This window comes from Bacillus rossius, chromosome 17, assembly GCF_032445375.1.
Source record: "Bacillus rossius redtenbacheri isolate Brsri chromosome 17, Brsri_v3, whole genome shotgun sequence".
NCBI classification, from domain to species: Eukaryota; Metazoa; Arthropoda; class Insecta; order Phasmatodea; family Bacillidae; genus Bacillus; species Bacillus rossius.
This window is the reverse complement of record NC_086344.1, coordinates 1,553,756-1,576,271: the sequence shown is the minus strand read 5'-3', so window position 1 is coordinate 1,576,271 and position 22,516 is coordinate 1,553,756. Positions and strand designations below refer to the sequence as shown.

At 32.4% G+C, this 22,516-nt stretch overlaps 1 protein-coding gene across 1 annotated transcript; it reads right to left on the bottom strand.

Moving 5' to 3' along the window:
• Positions 1–2,182: 2,182 nt before the first annotated feature.
• LOC134540677 (uncharacterized) lies at positions 2,183–21,930 on the bottom strand. Its single transcript, XM_063383550.1, has 8 exons — positions 21,784–21,930; positions 19,624–19,646; positions 19,264–19,299; positions 15,848–15,974; positions 12,458–12,540; positions 10,048–10,075; positions 8,327–8,618; positions 2,183–2,380 (listed from the first exon to the last, which is right to left on the bottom strand). Exons 3-7 carry the CDS (start codon positions 19,279–19,281, stop codon positions 8,404–8,406), a joined length of 471 nt encoding a protein of 156 aa, XP_063239620.1. The 5' UTR covers positions 19,282–19,299; positions 19,624–19,646; positions 21,784–21,930; the 3' UTR covers positions 2,183–2,380; positions 8,327–8,403.
• Between the last annotated feature and the right edge of the window lie 586 nt (positions 21,931–22,516).

Sequence of the window (22,516 nt, the reverse complement as noted above, 5' to 3'; positions counted from 1 at the left end):
GATTTTGATGAAATTTTTTGTGTGAGTTCACGGGGATTCGAGGATGGTTTAGATTCACAATTGGATATTTTATCTCGATTCTGAGTTAAGAAAAAACTAAAAAAAAACACGATTTAAAAGCAAAAAAACTAAGCATTGTTGATAATTAGCCTCCATGGCAACGGGCTTTTGCATTGTTGTTGCCTTCTGTGTAACCATGGGAAAGGTTTTTGGTAACGGCAGTGGCGTGCCCAAGAGGAGGGGTATGTATAATGAGAAGATACAAAATGTCCAGCGTAGAAATACTTACCGCCATATCCATATCTCACAAAAAGTACATTTGGGCAGGACAATGTCTGTCGGGTCCGCTAGAAACATATATAGAGATATATATGTAGAAAGATATATAGAGAGATAGAGATATAACTAGAAAGATAGAGAGAGTTATAGAGATATACATAGAGAGATAGAGAATTAGAGAGATAAAGAGAGATGCTTAGTATACGTTTAAAAAATTACAAAAAAAAATTGATTGAGGCATTGCAACGCATGCCGGGCATTATCTAGTAGAAATATAATTTTCGTGAACAAACTATATGTCAGAAATAGCCTCTCATGTTTAGCTTGAGCTTAACAATTTTATTTCTGAACCGAGCGGTTTACAACATTGTAAATTTGGTTTTGAACCGAAGCGACGGTAAAAATATTCCAAAGCAGTGATTTTCAATAGTATTTAAAGCTTTCTCAAACCTTATGTTAAGTTTTTGTTGACAAACTTTGATTTAATGTCCATCCCTGTAGAGATATCAAAATGTTCTTTGGTCCCAAACTTAATAAACTGATATTTTCTTACTGATACGTTAAAAGTATAATCTTAACATTCCAACACACTTAAATCATTCAGAAGCTATCTGAAGTGTAAAGCTTGTTACTCTTCTTGAAGGTTATTTTAGTTATATAGCTACAGGATAACTTTCAGCAGTTCCACTAAGAATATACAGTTTCTAATTATTCATGTGCTTTTAAGCTAGGTTTTGGGAATTTTTCTATATGATGTATAATAATATTGTAATCCTTGCAGTCAAGTTTAATGTTGAATGCAAACATAATACTGCCTATTATTTATCTTTCATAAAACTATTCTTTCATGATATTCATTATTATTTTTCTTTAAAATCTGTCATAATAATTTAGTTTAAAAAATTTGTAAAAGAAAATTCCCTTAAAGCCGAATGTAATACTTTTTAATTAATTTCCCAAAGTTTTTTGATAGTCATCTTAATTATTTGCAATAGTAATGTTAGCTTGATACTTTATGAAGTTGCAGTTATTATAATTTACTTGACTATACTTTATTTGAGATTTGAGATTTCCATAAACCACGGATAAAATTATTTTTACTTGTCACGTACTCGTTCAAAAATGATCAAACATATAAATATATTTTTTTATACATATATCAATTTAAAGTTTGATATTTTTGAAGAACAGAACATTTCTAATTAGTGTTCTATAACTATTACATTATTATATGTTTTCTTTATACTGATATATTAATTCTATTTTTTCCAATGATTACATTGTGTTACTGTATTTTAGTTTTAAAATCTGTAAATAGATTTAAAAGAAGATCTAAAATGTTTGAGATTTGTGGTTTTCATGTTTTTTTTTTGACAAGACAACGTCTAATAAATCGATGAACGCCGGCTGCACGCACGAAAACGTGTCCCGTTACGCACATTGTTCCGTTACGCTGTGTCCCGTTACGCTAATTGTACGCTTGCGTCGCATCTATCTCTCTTCCACTCGATTGGCCTATGCGTCCAAGGAGAAGAAAGACAGCGGCATCACACAACTTGCATCTACACGTGAACTGTTTCGTCGACTGTTTATAAAGTAAAGTGAAAAGGTAATGTGGTTTTCATTGCTTATTACAACAACAATTTCGGCAATAATGGTTAATTATTCTTGCATTTTAAAAATCGGATTACTAGTATAATTCCAAATATTTATTCTTTTATTATTAAAATAAAAATTATTCAATTTTATTCATAAATTATGCAATCATTTCATCAATTTTTTGTTTTGACGTTGTCACGTTAAACTATCGTCCGTAAAACGACTTTACAGACAACCAATTTTTTTTTGTTAGAAAAGGGTACGGAAATCGTTTGAAGCCCAAGTACTGAATAAAGAGAACGAATGCAATGTCAAACAATTTTAATAGGTTTTACAGCACATAAGTACCAATTCACACGTTCCAAAATAAGTATTGGCTCTTTAAAAAGCTAGCGGAGGTTTGCTCAGTTGGATTAATTGCAGTCACGGCTCAAAGCGTTGATCCCGCTGGGTCTTGAATCTTTCCAATTGAATGTGTGATGAGAGACTTGCAATGGTAGTCCTGCAAAAAAAATACAAATTCTTTAACAACAATAAAATGAAACACTGAAGGTTAGTTGGTTAAAGCAACTACAAGTAGTCACACTCGGGGCTAGTACGCATGGAAGATAATGTAGAGTTGAGACTGTATCGTAAAATTTATCTCCAATTTTAAATGTCACTTTTAAACCAACACCTGATATTTGGTTTACGAATACTGCCAATTAAATTGAATTTTTTTTACCGTCCCTGATTGAAAAACAACAATGTCAGGAGGTAACGTAGACGATCGAAATGCTTTTTTTTATCATATAGTTTAATTCATAATCTAATTTCTAACCATCATAACCAATTTACTAATAAACTCCATTGAGATAAATCATTTTCATATGCTGAAAAAAAAAGAACATTTTGATTGACGATATTGTTTCTGTGATAAACATTACTTAAAAATTTAAAATGTTTGCTAGTTTCTATAAATTCTACACTAAATGTTATAATAACCTATATTTTAATTATTTATATTATTTGAACCAACTTCTTTTTTTCCTCTTTATACGTGTTCTCCCTAATTTTATATTTCCGGTTGTTGCTTAAAATTATAATGGCCTTTTTTTAAAAAATAAATATGTTATTAAAATTAATTTAATTACCAACACTTTATTTTCAATTTACAGTAGAATCCGTTTATTATGACTCCGCCTATACTGACGAACCGCATATTATGACGTAATAACACAACGAAATTTGGTTTTCATATAAAATTCTTTGTAAATAAGTCGGATGTAATGACTTTTCTTACAGTGGCATGTCGCTTATTGTGACCCATTTTTAATAAATTGTGTCCGATTATAATGATCGACATGATTCTTTACACCTTCGGCAATGTTCGTTAATTCCCGATGACGTGGCACTTGGCTCGTTTTTGTTTTGAACCTCAGTGAGTAATTGACACTTGAAGGTCACGCATTGTTGTTTGTGATATCCTGTGGAAAAAATGTCATCTCAACGTCGTAAAGCATTAACGATTGAGGAGAAAGGTGCAATTATATGCAAATTAGAAAATGGAGAATCAAACTCTTCTTTCGCAAAGGAATTTGGCGTGGGTCATTCGACCATCTCAAAGATTTTCAAAAACAAGAACCGGATTAAGCAATCGTTCAATTCAAATGTTTTGAAACCGAAAAGGCTTCGAAAATCGCGACAAGAAAATATTGATCAAGCATTAATTCAGTGGTTTAAAATCACGAGAAACAAGGGAATACCTGTCAGCGGCCATATGCTACAGGAAAAGGCAAATATTTTTGCCACGCGTTTAGGTATTCTAGACTTCAATTGTTCTGCAAGCTGGATCAGTCGTTTTAAAGTACGACATAACATTGTGGCGGGAAAATTTGTCAGTGAATCTTCGTCTGTTGATCAAAATTCAACAACAAACTGGTTGACGTCTGTGTGGCCGAATCTAAGAACACAATTTTCTGATGATGAGATTTTTAATGCTGATGAAACTGGACTTTTTTTACAAATTAAAGCCGGAAAAAACTTTAAAATTTAAAGGTGAGAATTGTAGTGGAGGCAAGTTGTCGAAAGACAGAATAACTGTCATGGTAGCAGAAAATATGAGTGGCACAGAGAAAAAGAAATTGCTGGTTATTGGAAAGTCACAAAAACGAAGATGTTTTAGCAGTGTCAAATCGTTACCTGTTGATTATGATAACAATCGTAGATCTTGGATGACGTCAGAGCTTTTTGAAAAATGGCTTCGAAATTGGGACCGTGATTTGGTGAAGAAGAAGAAAAAGATTTTATTGCTGGTTGATAATTGCCCGGTGCATCTTACTGATTTAAAGTCTATAACACTTGCTTTCCTTCCGCCGAATACAACATCAGTACTACAGCCAATGGATCAGGGAATAATACGATCACTCAAAACTAATTTTAAAAAAAACCTTGTGCTCAAAATGATTAATTGTCTTGATGCTAATGAAAACAACTCTTCTACAAAAATAACGGTGCTAAATGCAATTCTGACGGTTAATGATGCCTGGAATAAAGTGTCACAAAGTACCATTCACAACTGTTTAAAACATGCTAGATTCATTGGAAACCACGACGGTTTACCTGTTCAAACAGCAAAACATGAATTTGATGAAGAAGATGACCTCCCTTTATATTTGTGGTCACGAAACCTAAATTCAGATTCTTTAGAAGCACCGGAAATGTGGGAAGATTATGTTGACATCGATAGTGCTCTTCTCACATCCGAAGAACCCTCCGAAGAAAATATCGTAAAGATCATTAATGCTAGGGAACACCTCAAAAGTGATGTGGAAAGGGAAGATGAAGTCGAGGAAGCAACATTACCTACCGCAGAAGAGGCATTAAAGGCTGCAGAATTATTATCACGATTTGTTCATAGCAATATTCAAAATGATAGTAATTTGACCATGGCGATGTCTTCTATACACAATAGTATTAGAGACTGTTATTACAAAAAATGAATAAACAAAAGCATACAAAAATTACAGATTTCTTAATATAAAAATGAACAATATGTACATATATGTAACATGTTCGTACACGTGTTTATATGCTAAGTTTCTCTATTAAAATACATAAGTATTCACCTAAAAAAAATTTTTTTCACAAAACGCTTTTTATGACATGTCCCTTCGATGTCATTATAAACGGATTCCACTGTATATGAAATGCTTGAACTATGGATGATTTATGATGTAAATAAACTAAGTTAAGTAGGTTTTATTTCAAATAAATATATATAAATTAATAAAGTATTTATAGCTGCACATGCCAGTAATTGTGTATTGTCGTCTTGAGTTAGCTTCAGAGCTAATAGGTTAGATCGAAAATTCTATTTATTAAAATATAGAGCGTCAAGGTAAACTATATAACGATTATACACAGAAACTTGAGGCGATGTTCTCTATAAATATGGTGGTAAATCCAACCATGTGATTAAAGAAAACTTGTTAATATCAAAGAACCAGGATACCGTAGTATCGTGGCCACTGAGGACTCGACAGAAATAAGCCCAGTACTCACGAACATTATTATAGAATCCAAAAATTTAAAACATGAAGTAAAAAAAATCTTGAACATCTTAAAAATATCTATACTAATAATAAAACTTTTCAAATTAAAATTTCCTTCATTGGATAATATGATAAACAAAACTATTTAAAATTGCTATTTAGATTATTGAGAAAACCAAATATTCAGTATCTAAAAATTTGTCTGTTTGACTGTTTGTCAGTTTAGCAGTTTGCTCGAGCATCAATCAAAAACTATTTGGACGGATTTCGATTCTTTTTCTTAGAAATGTCTTTGGCTAACTTATAATTAGACCATATATAATTACATGGTTACATCCATAAAGGGAGAAAATTGAGTAAATATGGTTATAATATAATATCTCTAAAATAATCAAGCACAGAAACACTTTATTGAGTACAAAATATTAACATACAAAACTACGAACCATAATTTTATTTTTTTTATAAATTAAATCCTTAAGGGGTGAAAGAAGGGTAAGTAGGTTTTAAAAATAAATAATTATATCTCAAAATTTATAAATAATATTGGGTACCAATAATAAACTTACAAAAATTTCTTACTAACTTTTTTTTCTATTTTCTGAAATTCATTCCTTAAAAAGCAATAAAGATGTAAGTAATTTTTTAACATTAATATTTAAATCGCTGTATTTAATTAAGTGCATTTAATTGTTTCAGTACCACATATAAACATACGAAGACCACCGACCACAATCTTATATTTTGTGAAATTCAACCCATATGTGGTGAAAAGCGTGAGTATGGTGTTAGATAACATTTACTTCTCCGAATTTATTTTATTTTTATAAATTATTTTTAGCACTAATAATGAATATACGAAAACTATCAACCATTTTTTTTTTGCATTTTGCAAAATTCACCCTTTAATTTCTGAGAAAGGGAAAAGCGTTTTCAATAATTAATAATAATATCACCGAATTTATTATGGCGTAGAAAATGGTAATGAGTACCATTTATAATGAACGTACGAAATCTCTAAAAATTGTATATATTTATATTTTGCGATATTCATCCTTTTTTTAGGGGAAAAAGGGATATGGATGTTTTAGGATTAAATTTTATATCCCTGAATTAAATTAAGCTAGTTATTAATTTAAGGTACCAATAAAAACATACGAAAAATACCAACCACAGTTTTAAAAACAGCAAAATTATATCACTAAACCTTTAAAACTGGTAAATTTCGTTTGAAGTTTTTCAATTATATCTCCAAGCTTACCAAGCATAGCAAAAGATACTAGGGTCCAAAAATATACACACAATAAATACCAACCATATTTTAACATTCAGCAAATTTCCAGCCTTAATGTGTGAATAATTCTAAAAGAGAAGTTTTTAAGTCAGATACTTATTAAATAACAAAAAGTTGGTTGTCTGTAAAGTCTGTTTACGGACGATAGTTTAACGTGACAACGTCATAACAAAACATTGATGAAATGATTGATCCAGAATAAATTGAAATATTATATTCGGCCGCCTGAGACTGAGCGGTAATAGGTTTTTGCAACCAAACCATTTAGGCATTAAAATATTATATTATTTGAGGAAGAAATATTTTTTTGTATCATAAATCTACCTCTGCATACTTTTATCTTTGAATATATATACTATATAGAAGTCGCCAGCCCAGGTTAAAATTTCTAATACGATTTTGAGGTAGTTGGTTAATTCACCGCCGCAATCGCCACCATCTCTAGGCCATCGACTTGTGGTGGTCCCTAGCGGACAAGTGTCGAACTCTTCAAACACCCCTTCCCCCTCCCGTTGAACGACCTTGAGCTGCAGCGAATGATAGATGGGGGGTGCGGGGAATGACAGCGGGCGACAGTGCTGCACTCTAACGTGTAAATAACAACTAAGCCGATACAGGGCGTTACGGCAGCGCACTGCAGCGGTGAAGTTCCCAAGCTGCTCATCATTCGCTTCTGAAAAACGTAGAGTAAATCCTATCCACTCGCGTCTTCTATACAGTATATATATTCAAAGCTTTTATGAATAAAATTGAATCATTTTTATTGAATTATCACTATTTTATTTGGTTACAAAGAAAGAGTGAAATGAAATTTACAATTTAATTGATAAATTTACTTTTATTTGCATTCATTAATTCAAATATATTTATTACTTTTGTAGTGTCGCGCGCGCCATATTTATTTTTACAAGTACAAAAATGAAGGTATCGCAGCAGCCAGGATTCGATCCGTTAACCTTTAGATTTATAGTCAGCGATGCTAAGCACACGGCCACGAGGCCATTGTGAAACTATTATTTCAGATGTTGTATATATCTTTATAAAAATTTTGTTTTGTGTTGTGGAAGTTTTAAAAACGTATGTAGTCCGCCATGTTTATTTTTTATAGTGGTAGGCGGGAAATTAATAACCGTACCGATTGTGCTGAAAATCGGTGGACGATCGTTAAATTACATAATATTAACAATTCAAACGACGAAAATATGATTGAAAAGTCAAATCGATGGTTGTTCCAATCGAGTGGAAGAGAGATGTCACACATGCGTATAATAAGCATAACAGGACACATACGTAGTGGGACAATGTGCGTTACGGGACACTTTTTCGTGCTTGCAGTCGGCGTTCATCGATTTATTAGACGTTGTCACGTCAAAAATTAAAAAGGCCTACGAACAACCTTTTAAAAAATATCATTCATAAAGGTTTTCGTTATGAAAAAAACCTTTCATGAAATTGTCTATTTATTTGAAATAAATAATGTTTGGAATCAATCACGTACTTATCATTCAATTGAAGGTTTCTAGAAGTACCCTGAAATTGCGCAAGCGAAACCGCGGAACCGGCTAGGTTTGCTAGGTTTTACAGCGAACTAACTGTAGGTTCGTTATGTAGTGTTACTCACTTGTACGCCGCGCCGACTGCTCGGAGGTAGACTATGTCCGCCGCAGTCACCTCTCGGGCGCGGCAGACCTACTGCATTTACCGGTGAACGCTCCCAGAAATATAATCCCCGGCTTCTTGCGGCATGTTCCTCGTGAGATGCATTACGGTTTTTTTCAGTCCATTCCGGATTAATCCCAAAATGGGAATGTTCGGCGTTGGGGAATACAAGACACAGACTCCCTGCGGTGGAGGCGGCGGTGGGCCGTTGGGACACGTGACAAGGTATTCCTTCAGGCTGTTGCACTGGTCACCTGGAACAGCAAGTGTTCAAGCTGTTGCATTGATCACTTGGGACATCAAGCGTTCAAGCTGTTGTACTGGAAACCTGCAGCATCAAGCGTTCAATTTATTACAGTGGTCATTAGAAACAAGCGTTATTGTGTGGCATTGGTAACTGCAATAGCAAGCGTTCAATCTGTTGCATTGGTCACCTGCCACAGAAAGCTTTCAAGCTGTTGCATTGGTCACTTGGAAAAGAAACCTTTCAAGCTGTTGGACATTAGACCTGCAGCATTAAGCGTTCAAGTTATTACATTGGTCATTAGAAACAACAAGCGTTAATGCTGTGGCACTGATAACGTGCAACAGCAAGTGTTCAATCTGTTGCATTGGTCACCTGCAACAGCAAGCGTTCAATATGTTGCATTGGTCACTTGGAAAATAAACCTTTCAAGCTATTGCACTGGAAACCTGCAGCATCAAGCGTTCAATTTATTACAGTGATCATTAGAAACAACAAGCGTTATGGTGTGGCACTGGTAACTGCAATAGCAAGCGTTCAAACTGTTGAATTGGTCACTTGGAAAAGAAACCATTGAAGCTGTTGCACTGTGACCTGGAACGTCAAGCATCCTACCTGGGGATAAACGAGCTAATGAATAACGATTTTAAGTCTTGGTTCTGGAACGAATTTTATCAATAAAATGGAACTGTTATTACATTAATTAAACAGAAATATTCATGGTAAATTACCTTTTCTCCAATGTTGTTAGGAACTTCACACACACATCACTATCAACAACATTATGCCGTGGATTTCCACGTTTTACCCAGCCAAAAATGCTCTGAATCTATCTAATTAAAATCCTTAAATATTTCCTTCTTATCAAAGCTTGTGATGACAGCTCTTGTAAATGTTCTGAAACAATTAATAATATAACAATGCGTTCACAACCCGATGAAGTATAGAATGTTGTTTTTATAAAAAGAGTAACTCTTTTATTATTTTTCATAAAATATTTATTCAACAATAAAACACTAATATATAATGAAATACTGATAGTTATTTTTGCCGTGCATCAGTTAATATTATGTAATTTTATGCGATGATTTTAACATCGTATTTAAAAATCCTATCATACTTCAAATACAATTATGTGATTGGATCTAAAAGTAATAGGATTACAATTACTATAAAAAAATTTTAATGGCACCCCATTGTTGTTATGCCTTTGGAAAAATAATTTTCTAATTTAAAAATAAAGATATTAAAGTGTATGACAAATTGTAATTTATCTAAATAAAATCAAACGAATTTTCTTCTTCTTCAGATTTTGGAACAATTTGACCAAAGAAACCAAATCTAGCAATAGCTTTCGTGTTAGTGTTATTTACTCCTTTTGAATAAACGTTTTCTATGTCCCTTGGTCATTAATAATTAGACATATTTGACAAACTTACTGTGGTTCCAGTACTCGTCCGGGCATTCCTGAAACAAAAATTAAATACACACATATGAAATTTTTACTTTAACATAGTATAAGCTTAGAATGGCTTGTTTAGTTATCATATTCACTTCACAATATAATTTAAGCAACATGTTTTACCAAATATCATTTTCATTTTTGTACATACTAAGATTGACTTCTATTCTTAATATAAAGTTTTGACCATATCACACTTCTTTGAGTATGTTTTTCTATTCACTTTTGTTATAGTATCTAAAACTATTAGTCTTAAAATATTTACATCGTTTATTGGATTTTTATTTCTGCCTAACCATAAATGATTTTAATATGCAGACTATACAAATGATTTAAAATGTTTTTATTAATTTTTCATACTGGGTAATTTAGTTAAAATAGTAATATCAGCAATCCTTGAAAACAAATTATTAATTTTTTAATTAACGTACGAAAAAATCATTGAAATTTAAACTTTTTACTAATGCATTTTTTCATTACCAAAATGTTACATTATTTTAAGGATCACCTGTCGAACACATTTCCAATATTTAAGAATTATATTTTTAATGTTAATAAAATAAAAAACAAAAATTAAAATTTTCAAATAAAAAAAATGCTGCAAATACTTATTTTAACAATTTTTTTAAAATGTAAACATAAAAAAAATATTGAATAAATTGATCTCAATTTATTCTATCAAAATATTCTATTTTATCCCTGATAGCTGCCCGACCCGGCTTCGCACGGCTATACTAATGGAAAAAAATTAAGCCACATCTCCCATTTACAGTAATGGTAAATAAAAAAAAATTCAGTGAAAATTTATTACAATGCTGTATAATGTACCGGACAGAAAATGAATAGCGCTGATGGTTTCCCGACTCGTGCACGCAACGTACAACTGATGTACCCGTACTTCGCTAAGTCAGTCTACAGGCAGATCACTCTTGCGCCGCTCATTATACATGCCCCTCCTTGTGGGTACGCCACTGCCGCGCGATGCCCGTTGCCATGGAGACGCAGAAGGCATCAACAATGCAAAATACTGTTCTCATGCAGACAAAGTACCCACTGTTGCCTGGTTTTAACCACCCATGGGATCTAATTTTCGGAAAATGTTTTCCTGCGTAACATAAGGAACATTACTGTGAAGTTTCAAGCCTGTAAAATATATATACTTAAAAAAAGGGCAATAAAAAAACAAATTAAACACAGAGAGAGAAGAAAAAAAAACAATAGTTTAGGTTTGCGATTTAAAGTGATAAAAAGTTTTTAAATACTAATTGAACTCTTATAAGGGTACTGATTGCTTCGTTGTTAATATAACACGGGTGCTTTTTACTTGTATGGGAAAATTAAGAATTATAAGGCATCTAGTGCGTGGCAACAATGTTAATATGCAATAGGAAATAAACTTCTAGCGCCTGCGGCATCGTCAACACACACTTCGTACGTGTACTGCATGTTGTATCTAACCCCCTCCAACGCATTTGATTCTAAATTGGACTTTTAGTAAGGATCCCTAATGTTATTGATAATATAATATAGCCTATATCCTTCCTCGATAAATGTACTATCCAACACTGCATTTTTTTTTCTAATCGGACCAGTGGTTCCTGAGATTAGCGCGTTCAAACAAACAAACAAGCAAACAAACTCTTCAGATTTATAATATTAGTATAGATAGTTCAATATTTGATAAAGTTCACAATTACATTTTTATTTTTGTTTGCAATGGAAACATGCAATATGAGTATTTAATAAGTACAAAGGGACAAAAAAAATAATTTACTAAGCTTTATAACATTTAGTTACAAATTTTTCTAATACAATTTGAATATTTATATCTAATGAAAGTGTTTTGAGAAATTCATGTAATACCGAAATACACATGCATTTACTGAAATTTTACTTGCTTTATATTGTAATGTTTGCATCATGAAATAAGCATGTCATCCAAGATTTTAAATTTCTCATTATATAAGAAACAAAAATTATGTTTCATTCATTGGTAATTAAATTTTTTTAATGCTTACTTATATTAAAAAACCTCAGATGATTTTTGTACACTTCTTGCATTTCTTCGATAAAGTATTTAATGAAAATATACAAATTAATGTGTACTTTACGTGCGTTAGCAGTAGAGTTTGATACATTGGCACACATTCATTGATTGTCACAATTTTCTGACTGTTTGACTATTTTTTTAACTGCTGTAGACAACTGCTACCCATTTTCAGCAATACCTTACCCGGGACTGGAACCCAAATCTTACGCAGTGAAGACAGGCCTGCATGCAACAACTCAGTGTCGTTTTTAAATTCACTAAGTACGATATTTTGTTCCCTGAAAGTACGAGAGTATTTTTAAAGCTTTGTAGTACACATATAAATCTATAGTCTCACCACAATCATCTGGAGATGAAGACACTTTGCCCAATCAGAAGCGCCCGAGCTGCAGTTTGTAGCTACACCGTACAAATTTTGTTCTGAAAAAAAATATTTACAACATTTTATTTGGAAGAACACAAGTCGACACCTTTATTCAGCCGGTGCGAGAACGGACGATAATATTGTGGTGAGGTCAACAAATATTCAAAATAAAAAATAAAAAAATTGGTTGTCAGTAAATTCGGTTTACGGACGATAGTTTAACGTGACAACGTCATAACAAATATTGATGATATGATTGCATACTTTTATGAATAAAACTGAATCATTTTTATTTAATAATAAAAGAATAAATACTTGAAATTATACTAGTAATCATATTTTAAAAATGCAAGAATAATTAACCATTATTGCCGAAATTGTTGTTGTAATAAGCAATGAAAACCACATTAACTTTTTACTTCACTTTATAAACAGTCGAAGAAACAGTTCACGTGTAGATGACTTGTAATTAATTTTAAAAACTGGCGTTTAGCTATAAAGTTTAAATATAAATATGAACAAGTTTTCATGTAAATAAACTGTAATCAAATATCTAACATAACCTATTATTACTGCAGTCACCGACAGATGCAACTTTTTTAATAATAAAAGAATAAATATTTGAAATTATACTAGTAATAAGATTCATTTTCTTACGTACATTTGACGTAGAAATTATTTCATATTACACATTTATAAACAAAGTTTTAAGTTTTCACTTCTGTCGGTGCGGTGCAAGCGTACAATGAGAGTAACGGGACACAGCGTAACGGAACAATGAGCGTAACGGGACACAGCGTAACGGAACAATGTGCGTAACGGAACACAGCGTGCAGCCGGCGTTCATAGATTTATTAGACGTTGTTACGTCAATAAAACTGAGAAAATAACACGTTAACATGTTTTTAAATAACAAATTAAAAAAAATAATAATTTAAATATAAAAAAACCTTATTTCATTGCTGAATAATAATTGTGAAGGTTTTTTTTTTCCTGAGTGGTTACTGTAGACATATTTCCTGAAGAAAGAAGCGTCCAGATTCCGTCATGTAACATATCTCAAATTTGACAGTTCGCAAAATAGGTACCCGTTTTTACATATTTCACACCTTCAGTTACAAAATAAGAAAAAATAAACACGAGGTTTGCTTACAAAAAAAAAGATAACCAAATTAATTTAATTTTAAAACAAAAGCAGAAAAGCAATGGCAAATGTATACGTATGTCATTGGAACTATATTTGAGAACTAACGAGTTTGCGACTATGAGTTCATGTGTCTTGTCTATTTCTCGTCCTAATTCATATTTTATGACCTTTTCTGCCCTCGTTGTGTTGCTATACAAAGCTTTTAAACTGATTTACATATATACATATATATTTCACTATCTCTTTAATTAGTCTGCTCTTTCTGTTTATTTACCTTGAATTTTTTTATGGGCACTACTGATTTGATCATTTAAAAAAAACATGTGCAACATACAGACAAATATATATCCAAATACTTTCATAAAGTAAGGTATTTTAAACGACAATTTTTGACGGGAAATATTTTGTGTCGGTTCTAAAACAAGTTTAACGCAATTCGGAAGTAATTATTTCCAATAGTATGAGGAAATACTTACAATTACCTCTGTTTAACAATTAGCATGGGTAGTACACGCAATATATTTTGTCCATATATATTAGATGTTTAAGTTACTCTCAGGAAATAAATATGAATATTTTGGTACATCGATTATCAATGTAACATACGTAGTCTTAAATTATATAACCTTTAAATTTAAAGACTTATTCTGAATATGTAAGTATAAAAACAAAGAGGCTAAAGGTTAAAGGACATGTTAGAAGCTATTCACAATGATAAAAATCGAAATAGGAAGAGAATGGTGGCTGTTAAGATGTAGGCTGCAAAAAAAATTAATTTTGACAGACTTTCTTTGCACGCTGTTAAGTAGAGGAAGCATAAATGTAGAGTTTTGGGTTATGTTTCCTTGTTAATAATTAATAATATTTAACACAGCAAGTCTTTAACAATTTTACTACATTAATAATTGTTTAATAAACTATAAAGTGTTATTTTAAGCCAACATTAGCTCTTTACCTATAACCTTTTAACAGTATGGAGGTAATGCTTTGAAAACGTTAGAGAATGGTTTTAAAACGAGCAGTCATGTACGTCAAGAAACAATTTTTCATGCGATTTTCATAATTTAATTTTTATGTAATACTAAAAACAATACCGTACAAAGTATTTATAATTTTATGAGAGTTAGAATAAGGTTATAAAAAGGTTAGAGCTTTTTCCAAAACCAATCTTTGAAAATCAGAAAAGTTTAACGGATTTGTATTAGTTGAGTCAGATTAAAATCGGAAATGATAATTAAAAGCCAGTTTTTGTTTTAAATTATTGTTAAAAATGTTCTTTACACTTAAATATATACAATTTATATTTTATGTATTAGTAAAAAAAAAACTAAAATTGTGTAATTTAGCAGTTGGGTTCTCATTAGCCCATTAACTAGTGCAAAGTGCTTATTTGCAAAATTTTCCTACAACAAACCACCATCTATACTAAAAACCAAAGAAATTTGACACAACATTAATACAGTCTGTCAACGACTAACAAAAAATTAAATTTACACTTGGAAAACCAAGTGTGAATACTTTATATATTGCAAATACACTTGCATAAGACTCAGAACTAGACACAGTCTATCAAATACTTTATAGGTGAAGAAATATTTTAACAGTGGAAAACTCTTTCATAAAACTACACAATGGAACAACATTTTCATGAAAGCATAATTGATCTCTTTTTTATCATTTAATTAAATTTAAAAAAAATACAGTTGACACAAAATCATTGTTGTGGTTAGCAGTGATAAAATACTTTTTCGATGCATAAGATGCATAATAAGTATTTTTTTAACAACTTGCAATAATGTCTTTAGTCTAATTATTTTCGTTTGGTTATATTTAGTCCAGGGAAACGTCTTCACATGTATTGTGAAAATTTTTATTACCATATAGCTGCAACTTAGTCATATATCTGTTGAATTATATTTGTTAGTCATTAGGCAAATATCCACATTTAAAATTTTGGAATAACATATTTCGTTTTATTTTCTTCATATAAATCCTTTTATTGGTATGCATATCAAAGAAACACAATTAAAACTGACAGTATTTTGTGTCTTTCAAAATATATCTTAATAAATTGTGCAAAAAGCAAAATATTTTAAACTCTTAATACAGTGTTGAAATTAGCCTCAATATAATTATTTTCAATAAATTCAATGTATGAAGTTTCTGCACAAACTGGTTACTGTTTTATTCTTGACGATTCGGTTCATTTATCTCACCTGATCTCATTTTGCAGATGTTGACAATCTCACGGACTTTTTCCTGACTCCAGGCGGTCGCGTTTGGCGTTAGAAGGCCATATATGCGGTTTAAAATATTCCATTCTGAGAGAGAGCCTTGCATCACCTGAAAAACAAATGGTTGTCTGTAAAGTCGGTTTACGGACGATAGTTAAAGGTGACAACGTCATAACAAAACATTGATGAAATGATTGCATACTTTATGAATAAAATTGAATCATTTTTATTTTAATAATAAAAGAATAAATACTTGAAATTATGCAAGTAATCAGATTTTTAAAATGCAAGAATAATTAACCTTTATTTCCGAAATTGTTGTTTTAATAAGCACGTAAAACCACATTAACTTTTCACTTCACTTTATAAATAGTCGAGTGGAAGAGAGATAGATGCGGCGCAAGCGTACAATCAGCGCAACGGGACACAGCGTAACGGATCAATGTGCGTAACGGGACACTTTTTCGTGCGTGCAGCCGGCGTTCATCGATTTATTAGACATTGTCACGTATATATATATATAGTCACTGTACAGCAACGCATGTAGGTAGATTAACAGACATATTAAGATACCCGCCTAGCTGGGTCGTCAAACCTGTGTTAACGCACTATTTACAACCCGTTGGAAAATTATTAACTGTGTCTGATCACGGGAATTGGTATATCTTTCGGTAGTTTAGTTTCTTCGTTACGTTTATAGCACGGATTTTCTGGACAGAGGAAAAAAAACCGGTAAAATATCTGTTTCCATTGGCGTTTTAATAATGAAAATTTTGGCCCAGGTAATTTAAAGGTCACTTGATACTTAAAGTTCCATCATTACATTATTGCAGGGTCACTTATAAAAAAATCCACAGATTTGCATTACCGTCGGGAATACCGTTTGGTGCCTGGTGCGTAGAGACGAAGAGAAATGTAGTACGCGAGCTATTGTCGCCCTTAGTGCACCAGCGCTTTAAGAGCACGTGCGCTCAACCAGGCAGCGCCCTCATCGCACGAATAAAAGACTAACGAATATAAATAATCTATAGGAATCTAGAGTTAAGGCTTTCACGTCCAGGGTGTCACATATTTCATCCAGTTTACTTCTTGGTACATGACAATGTTCATGATATTTCGCTTCGTCTGGATGCAATCATCTTCAAAGGCGATGGAATTTTTAAAAATATTTCATGATTATTACAGACAAATAAAACATTCAGGAACGTCATCACGTTCACGGAAGTAAAGTACTCAAGCATATGTCATTTAAAGGACAATTAAATCTGAGTGTAGGTTAAGGGCACTTTGGAAAGTAGAAGTCACTCAGTTATATTTCGTGAATATGTTTCTTAACAAAAGTTTTTCCACAAACTAACATAGATGCTACTCACTATTAAGGTTGGAAATGATACATTTTTTCAACAGAACCTAGTGTGTTTCATGGTTAGGTATACCAAATTCATTTTTTTCTGTATTACTAACACCCTTTAACGTTGGCCTGTTCGAATAAGAGTATATTTTATCTCCGTGGTTTTAGCCAAAAACAAACATAATATGTACCTATAACGAAAAATATTCAAGAATGTGAAAACCCCAATGATATTTTTTTTTGTATTTTTTTATGTGTACACTAGCTGACCCGGCAAACGTTGTTTTGCCATATAAATTATTTCTAGGGAATTTCTACCTGCAGTACCCGGCGTTGCCCGGGCTGAACACAGGGTGTATGGGACCTTTTTCGAAATCACATGTAGTTAGTAATTGTCTTCTTAATTTCAATGTCAAGTGTGCAAAATAATTTATATCACTTTCAGATCCCGACAGACGTTCTGCCAGTGTATAGTTATTTACCTGTACCTATATATCTAAAAATTGGTGGTCTGTATGTAGTCTAGACTCTATAAAGCACTATAGAAAAAAGCTTAAAAATTAGAGATTACTAATATTGAAAAGATTCCGTTATCTAGCTAATGCTCGGCATGCATTGCAATGCCTCATTCAGTTTTGTTTTGTAATATGTTTGAAGTAGTTACACATATACAAATCATCTATCCATCTCTCTAAACATATATTTATCTCTATCTACATCTTTACATATCAATGTATCTCTCTATCGCTATGTATCTCTTTATATCTACATATTTACATATATACCTCACACTATCTCTATCTCTTCTATATATAAATCTATATATAGCTCTATACATCTATATATCTCTTTATCTAACCCATTTCATTCTCTATACCTCGCTCTATCTCAACTTATCTCTCTGTCTCTCTCAATCTCACTCTGTATAGGCTATATATATCACTCTATCTCTATCTCTATTTTATATTTAAATAAATTGTCTCATGCGTGCGCACTTAGACAACAAAAACAGACGAAGTGCCGCTATATTATATGAAATAAACGCATTTTCTTGAAACGATTCGTGCTCCAACTATTGCAAAATAGTTGTACCGTCTCAGAAAACACCTTCACGGGCATGCGCATAACAACTCACCAAAATTTCATCGCAATTGGGTGAATGGTATAGGAACGCATACGGCACAAACAAACGAAAATTAAAGACATGACAAACGCATCAAACGATGGTGCGTTTAAAATTCAAGGCAACTAACTCTATCTAGCTAGCCGCTGCGAGCTCCACTGAGCGGGCTGGTCTCACCAAGGAGACAAATATGAATTTGCCAGACCTTACTATGTGTATGATCGTGTGGCAGACATAAAGAAATGACACTCACTCACTATTTGTATGTCTATGACCTATGATTTTTTCTGTTATAAAATGAAATTATCACTTTTTCACTCCCTTAGGGATGGAATTTCATATTAATATGTGGTCTATGTGTTCATCCAGGTAATGAGCTCGCTGTAGGCGGGGAAGGTTGATCAAGCGTTAATTGATCAACTATCGACTGGGGTTGAAAAATATAAAATTCTATTAAAAATTAGGGGTTGGTGATAGAAGGGTGAAAATTTAGGGTTGTATGTATTTTTAATGCCACATTATAAAAAAAATAAGATAAAAAGTTTGTCCAAAAAATTAAAAAAAAAATGTTTGGGGTGGACAACCCTTATCACTTAGGGGTATGAAAAATAGATAGTAGCCGATTCTCAGACCTACTGAATATGCATACAAAATTTCATAAAAATTGGTCAAGCCGTTTCGGAGGAGTATGGCAACGAAAACTGTGACACGAGAATTTTATATATAAGAAGTATCTATGATTTATGTAAATATTTTATATTTAATACTTTTATGAATAAAGTGGAAATTTTTAAGGTATTTATTTAAATTTCAAGAAGCTTAAACTCTTAAAGCTTTTTTTCTTACAAAAAATGAAAATTATTTTGAAGTTCCATATTTTAATAGGCACTAGAAAAATCAAACATGTAGTAATATTTTACTTACGAGAGTTGCGTTTTCCATTTTCTCTTCGATGATGCACTGTGAACGTAGGAATAACAAACATTAATAATTTATAATCGAATACCCTAGTTCATAAATAAATAGCACGATCATAAAGTGACCATTTTTTACCTTAAGATTTAAAACCCAAGTATTTTAATATAATTCAAAAAGAAGAAAACGTCAATATCTTTGCTTGTTGAAATCTTACAATACAGAAGCTCAGTAAGCATTTATATCATTGCCATACAGATTTACTCTGTCATTGAATGAACATTTTTAATAAAAATAATTACATTGTGTTTAATAAATAAGGAAAAAAATATTAAGTGTGGTGGTTAAGAAAATAAATTATATTCTTACCCTTATCCTTTCTTTGCCATCACCTAAAAAAGAGAAAGAATTACTATGTATTATTTACAAGAACAATTACATTATTATTTGATGTTACAGGGAGCAAAGTTCAAACACACTTACGAAATTGCTCTATAAATTTTTTAGAATAGACTATCTGGTTACTGAAATCATTTTCGCAAACACTTTGGTTTAAATTACAGTGTAGGCAACCTAACTTATTGCTTGTTTATTCGACACAACTTCAGGAAAACTCCGGGATGATATTTTAGCAATTATGTAAATACCTTCTGCATATACCAATAGCCTGAATCAAGTGTTTTAACTCTGCTTTTAATAGTCAGATGTTAAATAAAAAAATTAAGTATTAACAATAATTCGTAGTAGTAATGAAGAGAGCTCTTCTTTGGAGACTAATGAACTACATTATTGTTTTTTTAGTTACTACTAGTAGTGGAAAAACAAGTGCAATCACTATATCACCGACTGCCTAGATCACACAAGGTAAGTAACTTTTGCTGTATGATTATAATTACACTATTAAAATAGTTTATTTTATGTGTTTCTTGCTTTATATATATATATATTTAAGTATTAAATAAAAATCAACTATTGAGAACGTTTTAACAATTTTGTAAATTAACATTTAATGAATGTTGTTGAATATCATACTTGTAGTCTAAAAAGTAGACCTCTCGCTGAAACAAAGCTGATTCGCAACGAATGAATTCCCAGGCAAGTAGCTGGTAAATTAGTTCAGTATTATCAATTGCTAAATACTTACATGCGAAAATGCCACACAATTATTATTTTTAAATATTACATTTTCCATTCATTGTTTACACGAGAAATGCACTTATAATTCAATTTATTATTTAATAAATTTCTTAAATATATGTTCTATTATATCTAGTGAACTAGTGAAATTCTTAATCTTAATCAAAAAAATATAAATTATGTGTGGCAAAGCGATACTTATAACTAGAGACTCGGAAAATTAGCAGGTTCAATGACCTCCAGGATAGACTCCAATATCCTCTACACACTCGGGCAAATGCCAACTGTTCATTGGCTGCTGACTTGTGAGTCGTCTCGAATGGGTGGCCTGTGATTCGACACTTCTATGAGTGAGGGTCTCTAATTGGCCCTCAGTCCTCCAGATAAATATTGAACCAATGACAGAAGCAGCACTAAGGTATAATTATTTGAATTTTAGCATAACACGAAATGAACACGCGAATTTTTCGGGTCTCTAATTATAGCACTCCTTACCGAAAAAAACCGCTCCATCCTAGACTCGACTGTACTGAACCCAATCATGTCTCACCTTGAGCAGGTTCTTTGGCAGATACCAAGTGCAGAGGCTTTCCCTCTGTGGGATTGGTCGGCTCGTGATCGGGTGTCTATGCCTATTACTTACTCAAAGTGTTATAGAACTCGTAATGAAAAGTGTGGTGCGACAGCTGAAATAAAACCAGTGCATTTGTCCCTCAAAACGACTTTGCCAACTTACGAATTAGCGAGGTCTGTATTCTTCTACCTATGACACCCAAAATAGAATTTTTAATACCTTTACATATTGGTAAATTAGTTTGAAACTACAAGAGGAGGAATTAAATTGTAAAATCCTGATAATCAGAGATTAAATTTAAAAAAAATAATAATTTTCAATTTATGGCCACACTTTTAATATAAAGTAAGTAGATATACACAGTCAAAGTTTCAATAAATGAGATCGTAAAAAGTAGGTTCAAACCACATTGTACACCTGATTTGCGAAGATACTACACCAACGGGCCCAAGAGCGGATACAGAAGGGGGACGGTGGGGGCGATAGCCCCTCCCGAGACCAATTTTATTGATTAGTGTATATTTATGTTTAACTTAAATATTTAATTTCATATGTTAAATTTTTTATCTCATCAAACGTTGCATGGAGCTACTGAGGTTCTGTATTTTAAACCTGTAATTTGTAAATAATATTCACAAGGCCAATATCTGACCACTTTAAGTTTTTTGCAAACTATGACCTTTCTTTGTGCGATGGCCCCTCCCGAAAAGTCGTCCTGAAGCCACCATTGCCAACGTCCTGTCTTCGTCTTTCTGACGCCTTGCTGGGGTCAATTGTCACAAAAACCTCTTATAGAAACTAAGCAGGACTCGACTTGCCGTGTCCTGAAGGTCCGCGCACCACTTCCTGGTGTCCGTGTCCTTCGTATCCTTCGTGTCCTTCGTGTCCTTCGTGCTCTCCAGTAGGTCCTTGATCCGCGTCATCCCTCTTTCTCAGGCTATCATCTTGCTGCAGCAATTCTCGGTAACATGCTGCAAGAAACATTTTTTTCTCCAAACACAAATATTTCGGGCGTTTGTGTCAGGAGTATTCTTAAACACAACTCGTCATTAGTGACTTGATGCAAGCTTTTGTACATACGCCATTGCTAAGCACATGCATGTCTGTAGAAGAAAACTAAAAAAAACACACACAAATGACAAAAACATAAATTAAGCAAAAAATTGCTGTTGTCAGGATTTAAACACCACACAATACTCCACAACAGGAATATGGTCAACAAACAAAGAAATTTATGTTTTTGTTATTTGTGTTTTTTTTGCAGTTTTCTTCTACAGACATACATGTGCTTAGCAATGGCGTATGTCCAAAAGCTTACATCAAGTCATGCACTCCCATTGCACAAATCTTTCAAAGATAATATCGTCATTAGTAATGCATATAACTTGAATTTCGGAGAAACTTGGTTCTAAAACATGTCCAGCCGTTATGACTTCGGAATTTCATGGTTTACAAAAAAAAATTACTCCAGGAAGACCTGAACGGTTCTTGACGGTACGTCATGATTGTTGCTCCCTCCACCGATCCCCTATAACTTTAACAGTGTTGGTT

What these genes read in the sequence shown, in the direction of transcription:
- LOC134540677 (XM_063383550.1), bottom strand. An exon ending in TTCATCTCCAGATGATTGTG is followed by an intron (nt 10,076 to 12,457) that starts GTGAGACTATAG and finishes TTTTTGTTTCAG; the next exon opens with GAATGCCCGGACGAGTACTG. An exon ending in GGACGAGTACTGGAACCACA is followed by an intron (nt 8,619 to 10,047) that starts GTAAGTTTGTCA and finishes TTGCTGTTCCAG; the next exon opens with GTGACCAGTGCAACAGCCTG.